This window comes from Pholcus phalangioides, unplaced genomic scaffold, assembly GCF_987345545.1.
Source record: "Pholcus phalangioides strain wild (caught in Gottingen) unplaced genomic scaffold, Ppha-v1.0 ptg000013l_1, whole genome shotgun sequence".
Lineage (NCBI taxonomy): Eukaryota > Metazoa > Arthropoda > Arachnida > Araneae > Pholcidae > Pholcus > Pholcus phalangioides.
The window spans coordinates 28,669,087-28,683,453 of NW_028301606.1; the positions used below are offsets into that span (position 1 = coordinate 28,669,087).

At 38.4% G+C, this 14,367-nt stretch overlaps 1 protein-coding gene across 1 annotated transcript in view; it reads right to left on the reverse strand.

Moving 5' to 3' along the window:
• Positions 1 to 1,020: 1,020 nt before the first annotated feature.
• The window catches only part of LOC149078921 (uncharacterized), a 43,257-nt gene continuing 29,910 nt past the window's right edge, over positions 1,021 to 14,367 (reverse strand). The window contains exons 3-4 of the mRNA XM_089241132.1: positions 8,059 to 8,733; positions 1,021 to 5,409 (exon numbers count right to left, since the gene is read on the reverse strand). Coding sequence (XP_089097258.1) covers positions 5,043 to 5,409; positions 8,059 to 8,733 — 1,042 coding nt within the window. The 3' untranslated portion in view covers positions 1,021 to 5,042. The remainder of the gene's footprint in view (positions 5,410 to 8,058; positions 8,734 to 14,367) is intronic.

Sequence of the window (14,367 nt, forward strand, 5' to 3'; positions counted from 1 at the left end):
TTCAGTGTCAAACAATCGCCATCTTCACCGAGCGTGGTATTTTTCAATGTGGGGAATTGTTTTCAAACTGGCACCTACACTTTATAACTGCTTAAAAACCGAGAGGTATGTTGGAAGCTTGACAATCTGAACTGATTTTTTTTTTTTACTTTCTCCCCAATTTAGAGCTTTTCTCGACATTTTTCATATTCTATTGAACTGCCTGTTTGAAGGAAATTGAGAAATAAGGGGGAAAGGTTGGGATGATGATGTTAAGGTGGCGGAATGTGAATTTGTTCTCCCCCTCGACGAAGAAGGCACAAAAGCGTCAGTTTGAAGGCTTCGATTGCGCAAAGTAATGTGCAGCGCACGAGAGGACAACATACGCGGTGGTGTTGAGGAGGAACATGGGCGAGACACGGTGAAGCAAGAAGTGGCTTCTCTCTCTCTCTCTCTCTCTCTCTATGTGCAATGTGCGTGAGATACACAGAGAGAAGCCAGATCAATACAGACGCCACTGGCCATTTCCCAGAATTCCACACTCCATTCTTCTTGTACCACCGTCCCTCACACTCACCTCTCAAGCTTATGCACGGAGTTGTGAGATGACCAACACACGCCAAAGCTGGTTGTGAGGGAGGCTCTTGCTGAAACTACTCACTCAGTCGCCCGCTGATCGAAGAGCGACTCCCTCAACAACCTCCCGGCTACCATCATCGTTTCGCGCCTCCCTTTCGTGAGAGGAGAGAATTTTCGCCATCAAGCCACCAACACCACCTGAACCCTGCTGTCCAACACATACAGCATTTTAGCTCCCGGTATTTCTTTTTTTCATTTTACTCACCAATCCTCGTATTCCTGACACTTCTTCCAGAATTTTCAAACTCTGGGATCTAGTTTCTATCCACCGACCGACCCCCGCTCGCTACCTATACCAACTATATATATATATATATTCCTTAGGTTGCTTCCACCATTGGCAGCATACGTGTTTTCGACATTTCATCCCTTTTTTTTTTATTTCTTGCTTTTTATTTTCTTACAGAAAGGTCTCGAAATTGGAAGGAGGAAGAAACAACGGCGTCCATCCATTCAAAGGAAACCTTATAGTGTATATTTTTCGAGTGATTTTTTTTACCTTCTTTTTTACCTTTAATGATTCCCAAATAATAGAGTATACGTAGGTTTTCTTTTGTTTTTTGAGAGAGAGAGAGATCCTTCATTCAAAAAATACGTAACCTGTATATACGACAACCCCCTCTATAGAGCCAACTAAAGTCTCATTCAATTCGTTTGTTTTCAGTCTCTAAGAAAAGTTTTCAGATGCAAAAAATGTAATTAAATCAATGGTGGACTGTGATTTATGTCCGATCCTTTTGAAGCTCTTTTGTTCAATGCTTTGATGCACACGGACCTCTGGTCATCGGAAAATGTTATCCAGTATTGTTTTGTAGCTGCTGTGGTGGTCGAGTGGGCATAGTAACGGACACGAATCGTGAGGATCGGGGTTTGAACCCCACCGGCACATAGTGATGGTCGGTTGAAGTTGGTATTCTGTGGTTCCTAACTTCGAGCCGCGAATGCGAGAGCAGATCTTTCCGTCAAAAAGCGTCGCCACAGAAAGCAACGGGCCTACAACGGTACAAATATCCAATCATTACTCTTCAAACGTAATTTAAAATTAAGATGGCAGCACTGAAAAATCAGACACAACACTAGATATGCACTCAGACTGTTAGGTACACACAAACTCAACCGGTTGTAAATTGCCCATGACGATAGACCGGAGTTGTGTTCGGTTTGAAAGAAAGTATCGCTTCGTATCATTCAACCTGACTTGAAGAACCTTACGCACTCTTCATGTAATCATCCAGCAGTAGAATTCTGACTTATGATGGTGACCTGAGTGTGTAAGATAGACTGAATCTGAAAGTTCAAACACAGCGTCTGCGTAGCGTGGTGGTAAGATGCTCATCTACTACCGTGAAATTTTGCCATCAAGTCCCAAGTTTGAAACGGGGGAAGAGTATAAAAATAACAAGAAATTTTCCCTAACAAGCTTGAGGTGACCACCAATAGATGGCTCCTCCATTTCCATCCAACTCATTGATGGCAGTAAATTGCAGTATGGCGATATGGCTGTTGGTTGTGCGGTGAAATAGTCCAGACACATTCCACCTCACTCACATCTCCTTATGAGATATCCAAGTGTCCACAGGGATGGATGTATCCGGAAATGAAGGAACACTCTTTTTCTCTTAGTTAGCAAGATAGTATGATTAGGTAATTAGTTCTAGACCATAATCTATTTATAGTTACTAATATATTGAACATCCAGCAATATTTGGAGAAGGAATCGAATCTTGTATAATCGTTCAGTTGGCAAAGAAATGGAAAAGCTCGTAAAATGTAGGAGAGACCGGAAGTGGCTCAATAAAGCAGTAATGGGTGGTAGTGAACCTAACTCTTGACAATGCCTTCAATGGCATGATTTGCAATTCTCTTTGAAAATCTAACTTTTTGGGTGTGTGCAGTTTTCAAGTCAAATCAAATAGATTTCTGACTTTATCCTGGAGGAATGCGGTGTGTAAGAGATTACGTGTCCAACATCCAATACGGAGCCATACTGACCTATGATGTAAATAAATAAATAAACTTCATCATTAACAGGAACAATATGTTCCATATTGCTCAGCTGCCTTAATTGTGAGGAAAAAAGGTCTTGTTCTTTGCATTTCGATCTCATCACTTCTTATGAGAGCGATTTTCAGCTGAAACGGTGTAAAAGTTTCATCGTTTTATATCATGTTATCGTTTTCTATTAGACGCAACACTGGCACTCTGTTCTCGAGTTTTTTCCTCTCTATTATTAGCAGACAAAGGGAAGAGAATGAAGAAATATAAAATTCAAACACCATTTCTTTCACCCCGTTTTAAAAATATGATGGGCAAAGAATTCCCCCACTCGACAACTTTCTGCAGCTGAAGAACGATTTTTAAATTCTAAGTCAGACGAGGTTGGACTTAGATTCCGTCTTGCGATGTGTCAATGTAACGGGCTAGAGGAAGATCAGCAGAAAAAGCTGGATGAGGTAAAATTCCACAACCAACATATTTTCAATTTTTCAAAAAATTCAATATTTTGACTGTAATGGGAGCTGGAGTACTATTATGAAGAAGAAACAGACCATGAGGTACACTTTTAGTAGATCATGTTCGGTTTGTTTTTCTCCACCTTCGTACGACAAACTGGTTGTATGTCAGGCTATTACTGTCACATGGCTTTTCAGTAATACTATGCAGCCTTACAATGCAGCTTCTTTCATAGAAGAAAGAAGTAATTTTCTTTCTATTTCCTACACTTTTGGCGGAAGCTCCTCTTTAGAGATAGCTGTCTAGTTTCTGGCTTACGCAGTACATGGGAAATTCAAGTTCAGGCCGCGTTTTGAGATCTTAAAAACACTGTAAAAATCTCTAATCCCTGATATTATTTTACGCCTACTAATTATAACTACTTAACCGTACATGCACCTCGTAACATTTCTCTGGAGAGATTCTAATAAACCGGTACATGCCTGAACGTGTGTTGTGAGTGTATATGTATGACCTTAACATATTTGCGTTGCCATATTATTTCGTTTTCTTCTGATGCTGCCATTTGTCTAACACATTTTGAAATAACAATGGTGGATGCCTGGATAGCCGTGTTACGTAAGTATCGTGTTGAAGGCGTTTGCTTTCTGCGAAGAGACTTTTCCAAATGGAAGATCGGTGCACATTCACGCTTTAAAGTTGAAGAACAGTAGGAAAAAAACTTCAACATTTTGTCTTATCAACCAGCTCTTAGGTTTTTGCTCTTCAGTCAAATTATGATGCACCCATCGAGCACAGTGCTTATACAGCTGAACATAACCATGGAGAACTAACTCTCTGTGCCCCACTTCCCGAACAAATCCTCGAAAAAAGTTTTCCATCTGTAGACATATATTATGAAGATCTTTCCTCTCCAGTTTACTCTCAGCTTCGATGTTTTCGACATTCGTTTATGTTAAGGAATGACCGTATCAAAGACAATTTGCTCAGAAAATTTTTTATAGGCAAAATGAAAAACTGGCCAGGGATGGCTTCGTGTACAAAAAGAAACCATGGATAAATTTTCAATATATTACTGAGACGTTAAGTTTCTTTGAAAAATTACGGAAACGAAAATTACGTCAGGCAAGCTGTACATTGAAAGGTCGGTGGGTGCTTTTACTTTGGAAGCATGTAAGAAGAAAATATTAGGATAAAACATTGGACTGCCATTCGGTTTGCTGTAATTAATAGGAATTTTGAGTCATATTTATCTTTAAAAAAACAATGAATTATGCCGATATTTAAGCCTCGTATCAATATGTTTAGAACATCTTAAGTATACCGCCAAGGAATAGAGAAAATAAAAGGACTAGAAATTAAACATTTCAAGATAAGATCATTTTTCCAATTGTCTTTCACGCTGTTTCATTCCCGCAACAAGCGTGGATTTAAGCCAATGAATCGAACATAAAACAAAATGGTTCAATAAATAACATGAAAAATAAATATGACGTAGAAATTTAAAAAATAAATAAATAAAACGCGTCTCTTCCGTATTTATTCCATCGAGTTTTCCAGTCAAAAATCACCATGTCTTTTCCAGGGAAGGAGGTAGGAGGTAACATAGAAAATTCAGTTTTAGAATGAGAAGTGTTCGTGATGAGGAAGAGATGTCTCAAATGTGTCGCAAAAAAAGTTCGTCATCAGCTGTAACCCCCTTTTTTTTAAACAAATAATCTTACTTTGGCTTCGTAGATCCATTGGTGTTGTATTGAAATTTAGGAAGCTTTGCGTTTTTTAGTGAGATTGACCAGTGACGTAATTTATCTCAGCCGCATCCAAACAGAAATCTAAAAAAAAAACACTGTTCAGGACACTTCACTTTTTTGAAGTCACTGTATATATTTTCACCTTTGCATGATTACAGAGGTTTCAGAGATAGAAAGCTTGTTGATCACCACGAACACAGTCTAGTATATATTTTTTTTTCAATCACGTAGTGATGAGGCTGCAACTTGCTGTTGCTGCTGCTGCTGCTGTTGAGAAGAGAGTTGCACGGAGGCCCTCAGCATCCTTCTACAAAGACTTCGTATGCGGATAGGGGTGACCAGCCACTGGATGTAGTCGGTTTCGACAGCCTCGTACCCTTCCCTGACCAACTGAACGAGATCTTGGACATTCCTCGGATGTCGGACAGAAGTCACGCATCGCTCCACTTCTGGCCACAGCAGGTCGCAGGGATTGAGCTCTGCTGATCTGGCCGGCCATTCTGCGCACTGGACTTGCTGCTGGCATAGGAAATCCTCCACTACGGGACTAGCTTGGATAGATGCTCTGTCTTGAGCAAATAGGAACCTGCGCAAAATAAAAGCCATTCGAAAATATTTTATAAAAATTTGACATCATTATATTAGTCTCTTTGAACTTTGTTTATGTAGGTAATCATTCAAAAAAAATTTAACTAATTTTTCTTCATAAACTAATATTCTGTTGCTAGTAACTAAGATCAGCCCATCCTTGAGACAGGGCCTAGGCCAAAAGTTTTAGCTGTCAGGAAAGTTTTTTCACAGGCTTCTTTCTCTATGTTGAATATGTGATGCACAGAAGCAAAAGCAAAAGTACAGTATTTATCTTGTGTTAGAATGATAAGATTTATTGTGATATTTGTGTTAGTTATAATGATGTTGTGGTGTTTTATAATGATGGTGTGGTGTTTTATAATGATATTTTGTGTTAGAAGGATAAGGCTCTAACACTGTAACACATCTAAGACTGTAACACATCTAACACATCTAAGACTGTAACACATCTAACACATCTAAGACTGTAACACATCTAACACATCTAAGACTGTAACACATCTAACACATCTAAGACTGTAACACTGTAACATATCTAAGACTGTAACACTGTAACATATCTAACACATCTAAGACTGTAACACTGTAACATATCTAACACATCTAAGACTGTAACACTGTAACATATCTAACACATCTAAGACTGTAACACTGTAACATATCTAACACATCTAAGACTGTAACACTGTAACATATCTAACACATCTAAGACTGTAACACATCTAAGACTGTAACACTGTAACACATCTAACACATCTAAGACTGTAACACTGTAACATATCTAACACATCTAAGACTGTAACACTGTAACACATCTAACACATCTAAGACTGTAACACTGTAACACATCTAACACATCTAAGACTGTAACACTGTAACACATCTAACACATCTAAGACTGTAACACTGTAACACATCTAACACATCTAAGACTGAAGATCTGTTAGGCTTTCCCCAACTTGACCAGTGACAACACAGTACAATTTCCAAGTCAATTTAAAACTGTTTCTTCATATGCAATTAATAATGATAATTATAATATTTGCTTTTTGAGAACTTATAGTAACCTTTTTTTTATAGACGTCTTGAACTGGAAATTTCTAAGTATTTTTGTTATAAGTTGGCTAAAACGGAAGTACTGATGACAAGCTATACAAGCTATGACGCGTAACATGGGAGGCCATTGAGGTTCCTATCATGTTCATAGGATTAAAATTGCTCTTCAAAACGCATATTTTTCGTAGTGATGTGACTTTGGATGGATGTATGTAAAGAAATAATTTGGTTATGTGAAATTTTAATGCAGTTTTAGGAGGGGAAAAAAACACATTTTGCACAGATTAAAACTGAAGTAGAGCATGGCAAAATCTGAGAGAAACCTGCTACAATATAGTCCCTGCTATAATGGTCCGTTTCTCTGCATAGCGATGTTAAATAGGTGAGTTAATATTAAAGGTAGTTACGAAAATTAAAATAATTTTACAAAGATATTTTTAAAATTAGAAAATTTAATAGGGGGAAAAAAATATGAAGGAAAGGTGAAAAAGAAACTACGTTAACACAAAATGCTTACTGTTCAGTGTAACAGTATTTTGTTTCAGTGAGGGACTAACAATAGTCAGATATGATAGACAAGTATCTTGGTTAATATCCTCCCTATATCCACTCACGAGCAGTTCCACAAATTCAGGGAAATAATCGAAATAGCGAAGGGCAATCTTGTGTGGTATATCTTGTGTACGTAGAGAGCGATATCGAATGTAAGAACTGGGGAATGTTACATGAATGTGATTATTTCAAGCGGTGCGAGAAAATCTGTTTAAGGTTTACAAAGGGGCGTGCGAGAACTGGAATCAAAGTTCACTGGGAAAGGATACAGTCCAGTAAAAACAGCCAAGAAACAACGGGTCGTACTGGTCAAGTGCTAAACTGAAAACCTAGTCCAAAAAACACACAACCTGGTCAAAAACTAAATACCATACCTAAAAAAATGAGTAGATATTTAAAAATATCAATATTATATCTCGTAATACTATTTAAAATTTCTTTTATAGCAGGGGTGCACAACCTCCTGTCCGCGGGCCAGATGCAGCCCGCCAAGGAGGTTGAAATGAAGTTGTCAATTACAGCCAAAAAAATTGTCAAAGGCAAGTAAAGTTGCCAACTGTCGTTAAAATTATCAACTATCGTTAAAAGTTGCCAATCGCAGAAAACGATGGGTACTGCAAGTGAGGTGTGAGATGAATATTATTTGTATTACTATAATTTTATTAATTATGATAATTAATCATAAGTATATCCGAAAATTCAACTAGGCTTTGTTGAAAATAGGGGGAAAGCCGAAACATTTTATAAAAAAATATTTAGGACGCCCAAACTTCATGGGAATATCCCGTAATTCGGGAATATTCCCATGAGAATACTCCTAATCGGTTTATATGGTCATCATATACAAGATTCTGGCCCACGAGCCACGGAAATATCACATATCTGCCCCGCGGACTGGAAGGTTTGTTCACCCCTGCTTTGCAGCACCGCTTCCTTTGAATCCTGCTCTGGTGTTAAAATGAAACACTTTCCCATTGCTTCTATATTATCGCGCTATCAGTACGCATCGACAACATCTCGAATGGTTGACACTTACCTGTGAGCGTTCAAGCCGTAGATGGCCGCTGCAGAAGGTAGCAAACCATTGTGCAGTATCTGTACGTATCGCTCCTCTGTCAACTCGTTGGGGATGTGCAGGAGGTGTCCTTTCTTTCCGGAGCCCGATATGCAAACCCAGAAGGTTGCCGACAGCCCTCCTTTCTGGAAAAACTCCTGGAGGCCAGCGTAGCTGTCTAGCGGTGGCTGGCCGAGCCTCCAAACTCTCACCCCACCTTCCTTGTCTGCGAGGAATATCTTCATGTCGCTGAATACCATGTATCCGATTTCTTCGGGAGAGAACGAGGATATCTCCTGGAGTGTCCTCAAAGGTTTCCTCTGGTGTTTCTCGGTGGGAGGAACCGAAACAATATTGTTGTGAGAGGAACCAACGTGCGACACGTTGTTATTACTGTTGTTGTTGTTGTTGTTGCCACTGCTGTTGTTGTTGTTATTAATGTTATTGTTGCTGTGAGATTTGGCCTGAGAAGATGATGATGATGGTGTCGTCGTGGATCGAACCGGCTCTGGACTAGGTGGGGACTGGATGCCCAGTTGTGCCCTGAGTTCCTTCAGACGTCGCCGAACTGTTATCGTCGTGTGTCTAGAAGATGAGGAGGTAGTTTTTCGGTTTTCTTCTTGCCACCGGGATCTAAGAGGTTGAGCCGAACCCAATCTGTCGGGGGAAAAAAACAGAACACTCATCACAGTAGTCACATTTCACACACACTCATAATTTAAATTTAAAAAAGGTGGAATTCATAGAGATCAATGATAGTGAAACCTTGTAATACAGTGAAACCTCGATATAACGATACTCTGTGGACCAAGAAAATGTATCGTTGGGGGGGGGGGGGTTATCGGTATGCCAGGAGGTAGGTTATCAATCATCAGTAACCACCAAATTTATGCTGTTGCCGGCATCTCCTCTGGATTGGCATGCTTAGTTAACCCATCAATGCATTAAAAAGTATTTATTCACCACAAAAGATTTATAATTGATTAGTTTATTAATAAAATCCAGTTGGTGTTTCACACTGTAGAACGGGTTCCTGCTCAATACTTTTGTGTACTACACAAAAACAGCTTCACGTCAACTTCATTATACCTTTCAGACCCGAGCATGAGCATTCATATTTTTTTCTGATGCTCAAAAAATGTATTAAAAACATATCCGGGCTCGAACCCCACAGTGGTGGTCGGCTGAAGTTTGTTTTCTGTGGTTCCCAACTTCAAGGCGCAAATGCGAGCCGATCTCCCCGTCAAAAAGTCTCGCCACAGAGAGCAACAGTCCTACAACGATAAATCATTCAATCATAACACTTCACTCATAGTTTGAAAAACTGGTGGCAGATGGCAGCACTACACATAACAAGCACTACAGAGAAACAAAAAACTTCACGTCAGGTTTCACTACACGTACACGCACATTCCCGCATGTACCGATTCGTTGGGGGTTCCGCGGGGGGGGGAGGGATGTGTGGGCGGGGTGCGTGTATGGTGTAGCAGTAGTGGTAGGGCCTCCAAAAAATGGCTCGGGGATCCATGATGTTTTTAAGTCAGCCACCTCGTTGGGCAATTTGCCTGTTGCGGCGTTGTATTTGTATTGTATTTGTATATAAATGTCAGCAAAATTTTTTTTCCCATTTTTGAATTTTTTTTGTGAAAAAATATTTCACTTCGTTCCAATTTTGTTAGCCAAGATGATGCAGGGTATATATTCATCTTCACATACAAATTTGTTCCAGAATTTTATTGCTAAATTTTATGTATTAAATCACACTGCCTTCTCGAAGCCATCTTAAAAAAAAACCTGAAAATCAAACTTTAAGTGCTGCCTTCTGATATAAGCCCCCCCCCCCCCCCAAAGTTCATATATTCCCTATATTTTAATTAAAAACTTACACAATTCGTTAAGCCAGGGCTAAATTCCTTGAGGTCAAAAGAAAAAATTTTACAGTGAGAAAAAGCTACCCAGATACATATGGCACCCACAGTTGAAAGGGGTTAACACTTTCGGAGGGTAGATAGTGCAAAATGCCGATTTTTTTTCTAAACACCCTACGAAGAACAAAAATTGGTGAGGAGATTTTAAAAATAAATTGATGGTGATTTTTAACAAAATATATAAGAAATATTGCTATAGAGCGGTTTCGAAATTCAATAAAAAATATGGTATAGCGGGATTTATCGTAGTAAAGGATATCGTTTTATCGAAAGGAGTTCAATCAACATTACACTATAAGCAATTTCAAACAAGATTTGAGAAAATATAGAGGGATTCATCGTTATATCGAATATTGTTGTAGAGGTATTTGTCGTTATGTATCGTTGTAGCGAGGTTTCACTGTATACATACATATGTATCTCACAGAAAAGGCTGAAATTAATCGAATCGATTTTATTCGTGCAAAGATATATACCATTCAACGCATCAAACTTTTCAATACTTCATGATTACAGTAATTCACAAATAAATTATGCTATCTCAAAGTAAAAAAAAAAAAAATTCACGCTCTTGTCAAAAATAATTTACAAAAATGTAGAAACTATTGATTCTGCATCACAAGGCATATTTTTAATGAATTCTGCCCCCACAACCTAAACGCAGATTCTAAAAACTGAAAACATTTAGGATAGAAAATACAGGGTAAGGCAAAATCGAAAATTATAAAAGTACACAACTTTGTCGTGAAGATCATGTTTTTAGGCCGGGATTACACTATAAAAGTTTTGCAAAAGTGCTTGAAAAATACGACGAATAAGCTGATGTATTTTTCAAGTTATATACAAATAATTTTACAAAACTTTTATAGTGTAATCCCGGCTTAGCCAAATGCAAAAAATTTTCCTTAATGTTTTACAGTAAACTTATCGTCATTTTTAACACAGGGGTAATTATTTTAACTTACCATGTACATACAATTTGACAACGGCTTTTTAAAAGACAGTACCTTTCTCGTAAAAAAAAAATTACGCACAGAAGTTCTCAACAAATTCAAAAGAAAAATAAAATATTTTCAGATACTTTCTATTCTCATAGTTGAGGAGAGGGAAATGGATGTTTAGAAAATTGTTACTCAATATGCTTTTTTGCCTATTAATTTAGAAAACTTCAACTTCCAATCATAAGGCCAGAGACCTCTTTTCTGAATATAGCAAAGATTAATGACTTAACCATATTATGTAATTAAAACAGAATAATATTCATTACATAACAATGTAAAAGTAAGTTAACTGTTTTTTCATCCAAGCTGCCCGAGATTTACACCTTGTCGTGTTAGTAAGATGATTGTCTACCACCGTAAAGGTTGCTATCAGGTCCCAGATTAGATCTGAAGGAATAATATAGTGACAAGATTTTTCCCTAACGAGTTTGAGGTGGCTACCGATAGATGGCGCGTTCATTCCGAATACAACTCATTAACTGCAGTAAATTGCAGCATAGTAATATACCCGGAGTTGATGTGTGGTGAAGTAGCTCTGAAACCTTTCCAAGGACCCAAAGGTGCACGGTGGGGGGAAGAGGGCCCTATCAAACATTACATTTCTTTTAATTATTTAGTAAAAAAAAAATTAAACATTGAAAGAAAATACCGTTTACATGCTATTTCTGTTAATTTAAATGCTTCTTGAAGGTTTGTAATGAATTTCACTGGGAGAAATAAATTCCTTGCCCCTCCCCCCCCCCAAAGGTCGATCCTGTGTACGCCCCTGCAAGGAACCCTGTTTAAGAACCATTGCCTTAGAAAGTTTTTTCTTCATAGATTTAGAACGCAGATTTTATTTTATTTTTAATTCTAAGCATATCTAAAATAATTTATGAAATTACGGCCCACTAGAAGCAATATTCTCATCGAATTACTATATTTTTAGATGCCACCATTTTTATTTTCCATGGGCCTACTTCTTCAACCCACATGGTACATCAAAGTGGCACTTCCCAGTAATTAAAGAACAAACTACGCAGTCTAAAAAGTGAAATTCATTGAAAAAAATGTCTTAAAAACGTTCGGTTTTTCTCAACGTGTGAATATTTTTTTGTAAATTAAATAACGTGGTCCTCACGTATTCTCCAAAGAGATCTTTCCAAGGAACTTTTGTCAGTAGACATCCATGCCGGAACCAGGATTCGAACCCAGACCTACCCAGCTAGAAGCTGATTCCCTAACCACTCGACTGCCGGGCGACCAATTGGTGAGCATATTTTTTATAAATTTATTTCAAATGATAGAGCAGTTGATCTCTTCTTTGTGCTATTGAAGCAAAAAAATAAATATGGCATCATAAACAAAGAAGACGCAAAATATTTCGCAGGGCAGGAAAACGACATGCATGTGAATGCAATGATGTTGTCCACGGCGAACATGACCGCCAAAGCATGACGCCACACTCGGTCAATCAAGGCCAGAAATGTTGTTTTTTTATGTTATTGCACCCTGTTTCTCTTCTAAGGTATTCTCTTATGTTTTCTACTCAATATAACTTTCTTTGAACCGGATATATATATATTCATGCACTGGTGTATGCCCCACGGACCAGAAACTACGGAGGGAATAACTTTAAACAAAAAAGACAAATTTAATTTAAAAGACAGCTCTAGCTGCTAGACTATGTTCTATGAGAGAGAGAGGGGGGGGGGTCCCATATCTTCATACATATAATTTTCCAGAGATACTATTCTTCCCCTAATTTGAAAATTTCGTGTATTTACGGGGGGACAATTAAGAAACAAAGAGTAATAAATAATCTTTAAATTAGACGATGTGCTAATGAAGAACTTCTTAAATAACATTGAGTTCGATGGGGCTGAGAGACATGTTCCAGCACTAAAAGAAGTTGTACCCGATAAAAAAAAATTAAATTATTAGAAATTTTGTGACTGTCTAAAACTATCATTCATATTTGTGATAAACCTTTAAGGGGGATTCAGCCATATTTATGTATCGGGCAACAGTTTCTTAAACTTATCAACTTACCTATATGTGTCAACGTTACCTATATAAGTGGTCAAGTTTGAGAAGTTCACGTGCCAGGTCACCATGGTAACTAAAAATTAGTATTGGAGCAAAAATTGTCGGTGGATAATCACTAAATTGGTGTCTCTCGACAACATGAAACTCAGAACACACATTCCGGCATGCCCAGCGTGGCAGCTAACCTAATACTAACATATTCCCTGGACGGATCATGCTGATCCCTTGGGAATACGTGATAATCACGTTTCTTATAAAAAAAAGAGGTCCGTGGGTTTGATCCCAGGGAAGACAATAGATAATAAGTTCTTTCCCTACTAAACTTGAAGTGACCACCGATAGATGGCACCTTCATTTCCGACCCAACTCAATCAGTAGTAAATTGCTATATTGCAATATGGCCGGAGTTGGTGTGTGGTAAAGTTGCGGTATAAATGCGGCGGAGAAATTATGTTCACTCCTTCACCATAGCAAAAATGACTCCGACTCCTAGTTATGACTCGAAGCTGGACCATCCGTATAAGAAATGGACGAGGTGCCAGGGGAAAATTATTACAGTGGAGAATGGGTATCGTTTCTGGATAGGACGAAGAGTACCTCGTTTACTAGTTACCTAAAGTTTTACTTTAGGATGGTGACTCTTTTAGGAGTTAGCAGCAAAAGGCCCGCGAGCCAAATGTAGCTCTCGGAATCATCTCCTCCAGTTCACTCAAGTAGCTGTTGGTAGATTTGCAAATCACCTATGTGATAGCGACATATTTACGGAGCACTCGAATGGCCCATGGGAAACACTCCCAGATCACCTGAGATATTCGCAGCACACTCACAGATCGCTTAAAAGTGGCCCACGGTATTTTTATAGATCAATTTAGTGACTCTGAGAACATTTCTAGATCATTTGAGTGACTCTGAGAACATTTCTAGATCATTTGAGTGACTCTGAGAACATTTCTAGATCATTTGAGTGGCTCTGAGAACATTTCTAGATCATCTGAGTGACTTGAAGCGCATTCCCGGATATCTTAAATTGCTTGTGGCACATTTCCAGATCTCTCAAGTGTTGCACGGCAAACTTTCAGATCACCTGAGTGATTCGCAATACATTTACAGATAACTCAAGTTGCCTGCGGCCCATTTTCAGATAATTCGAGCAGCCCGTGACACGTGTCCAAATCAGTGAAGTGGCCCACACTCTTTCCGAAAGGTGTTGAGCACCCTTGCTTTTCGTGCTTATAGCATTTCGTGTTGGAATGTTTATTTATTATTTTTATGTAATGTGTTTTTGTTGTATGCATTTTTCATTCATTAAAAGAGTTTTAGATGCCAAAAATTGA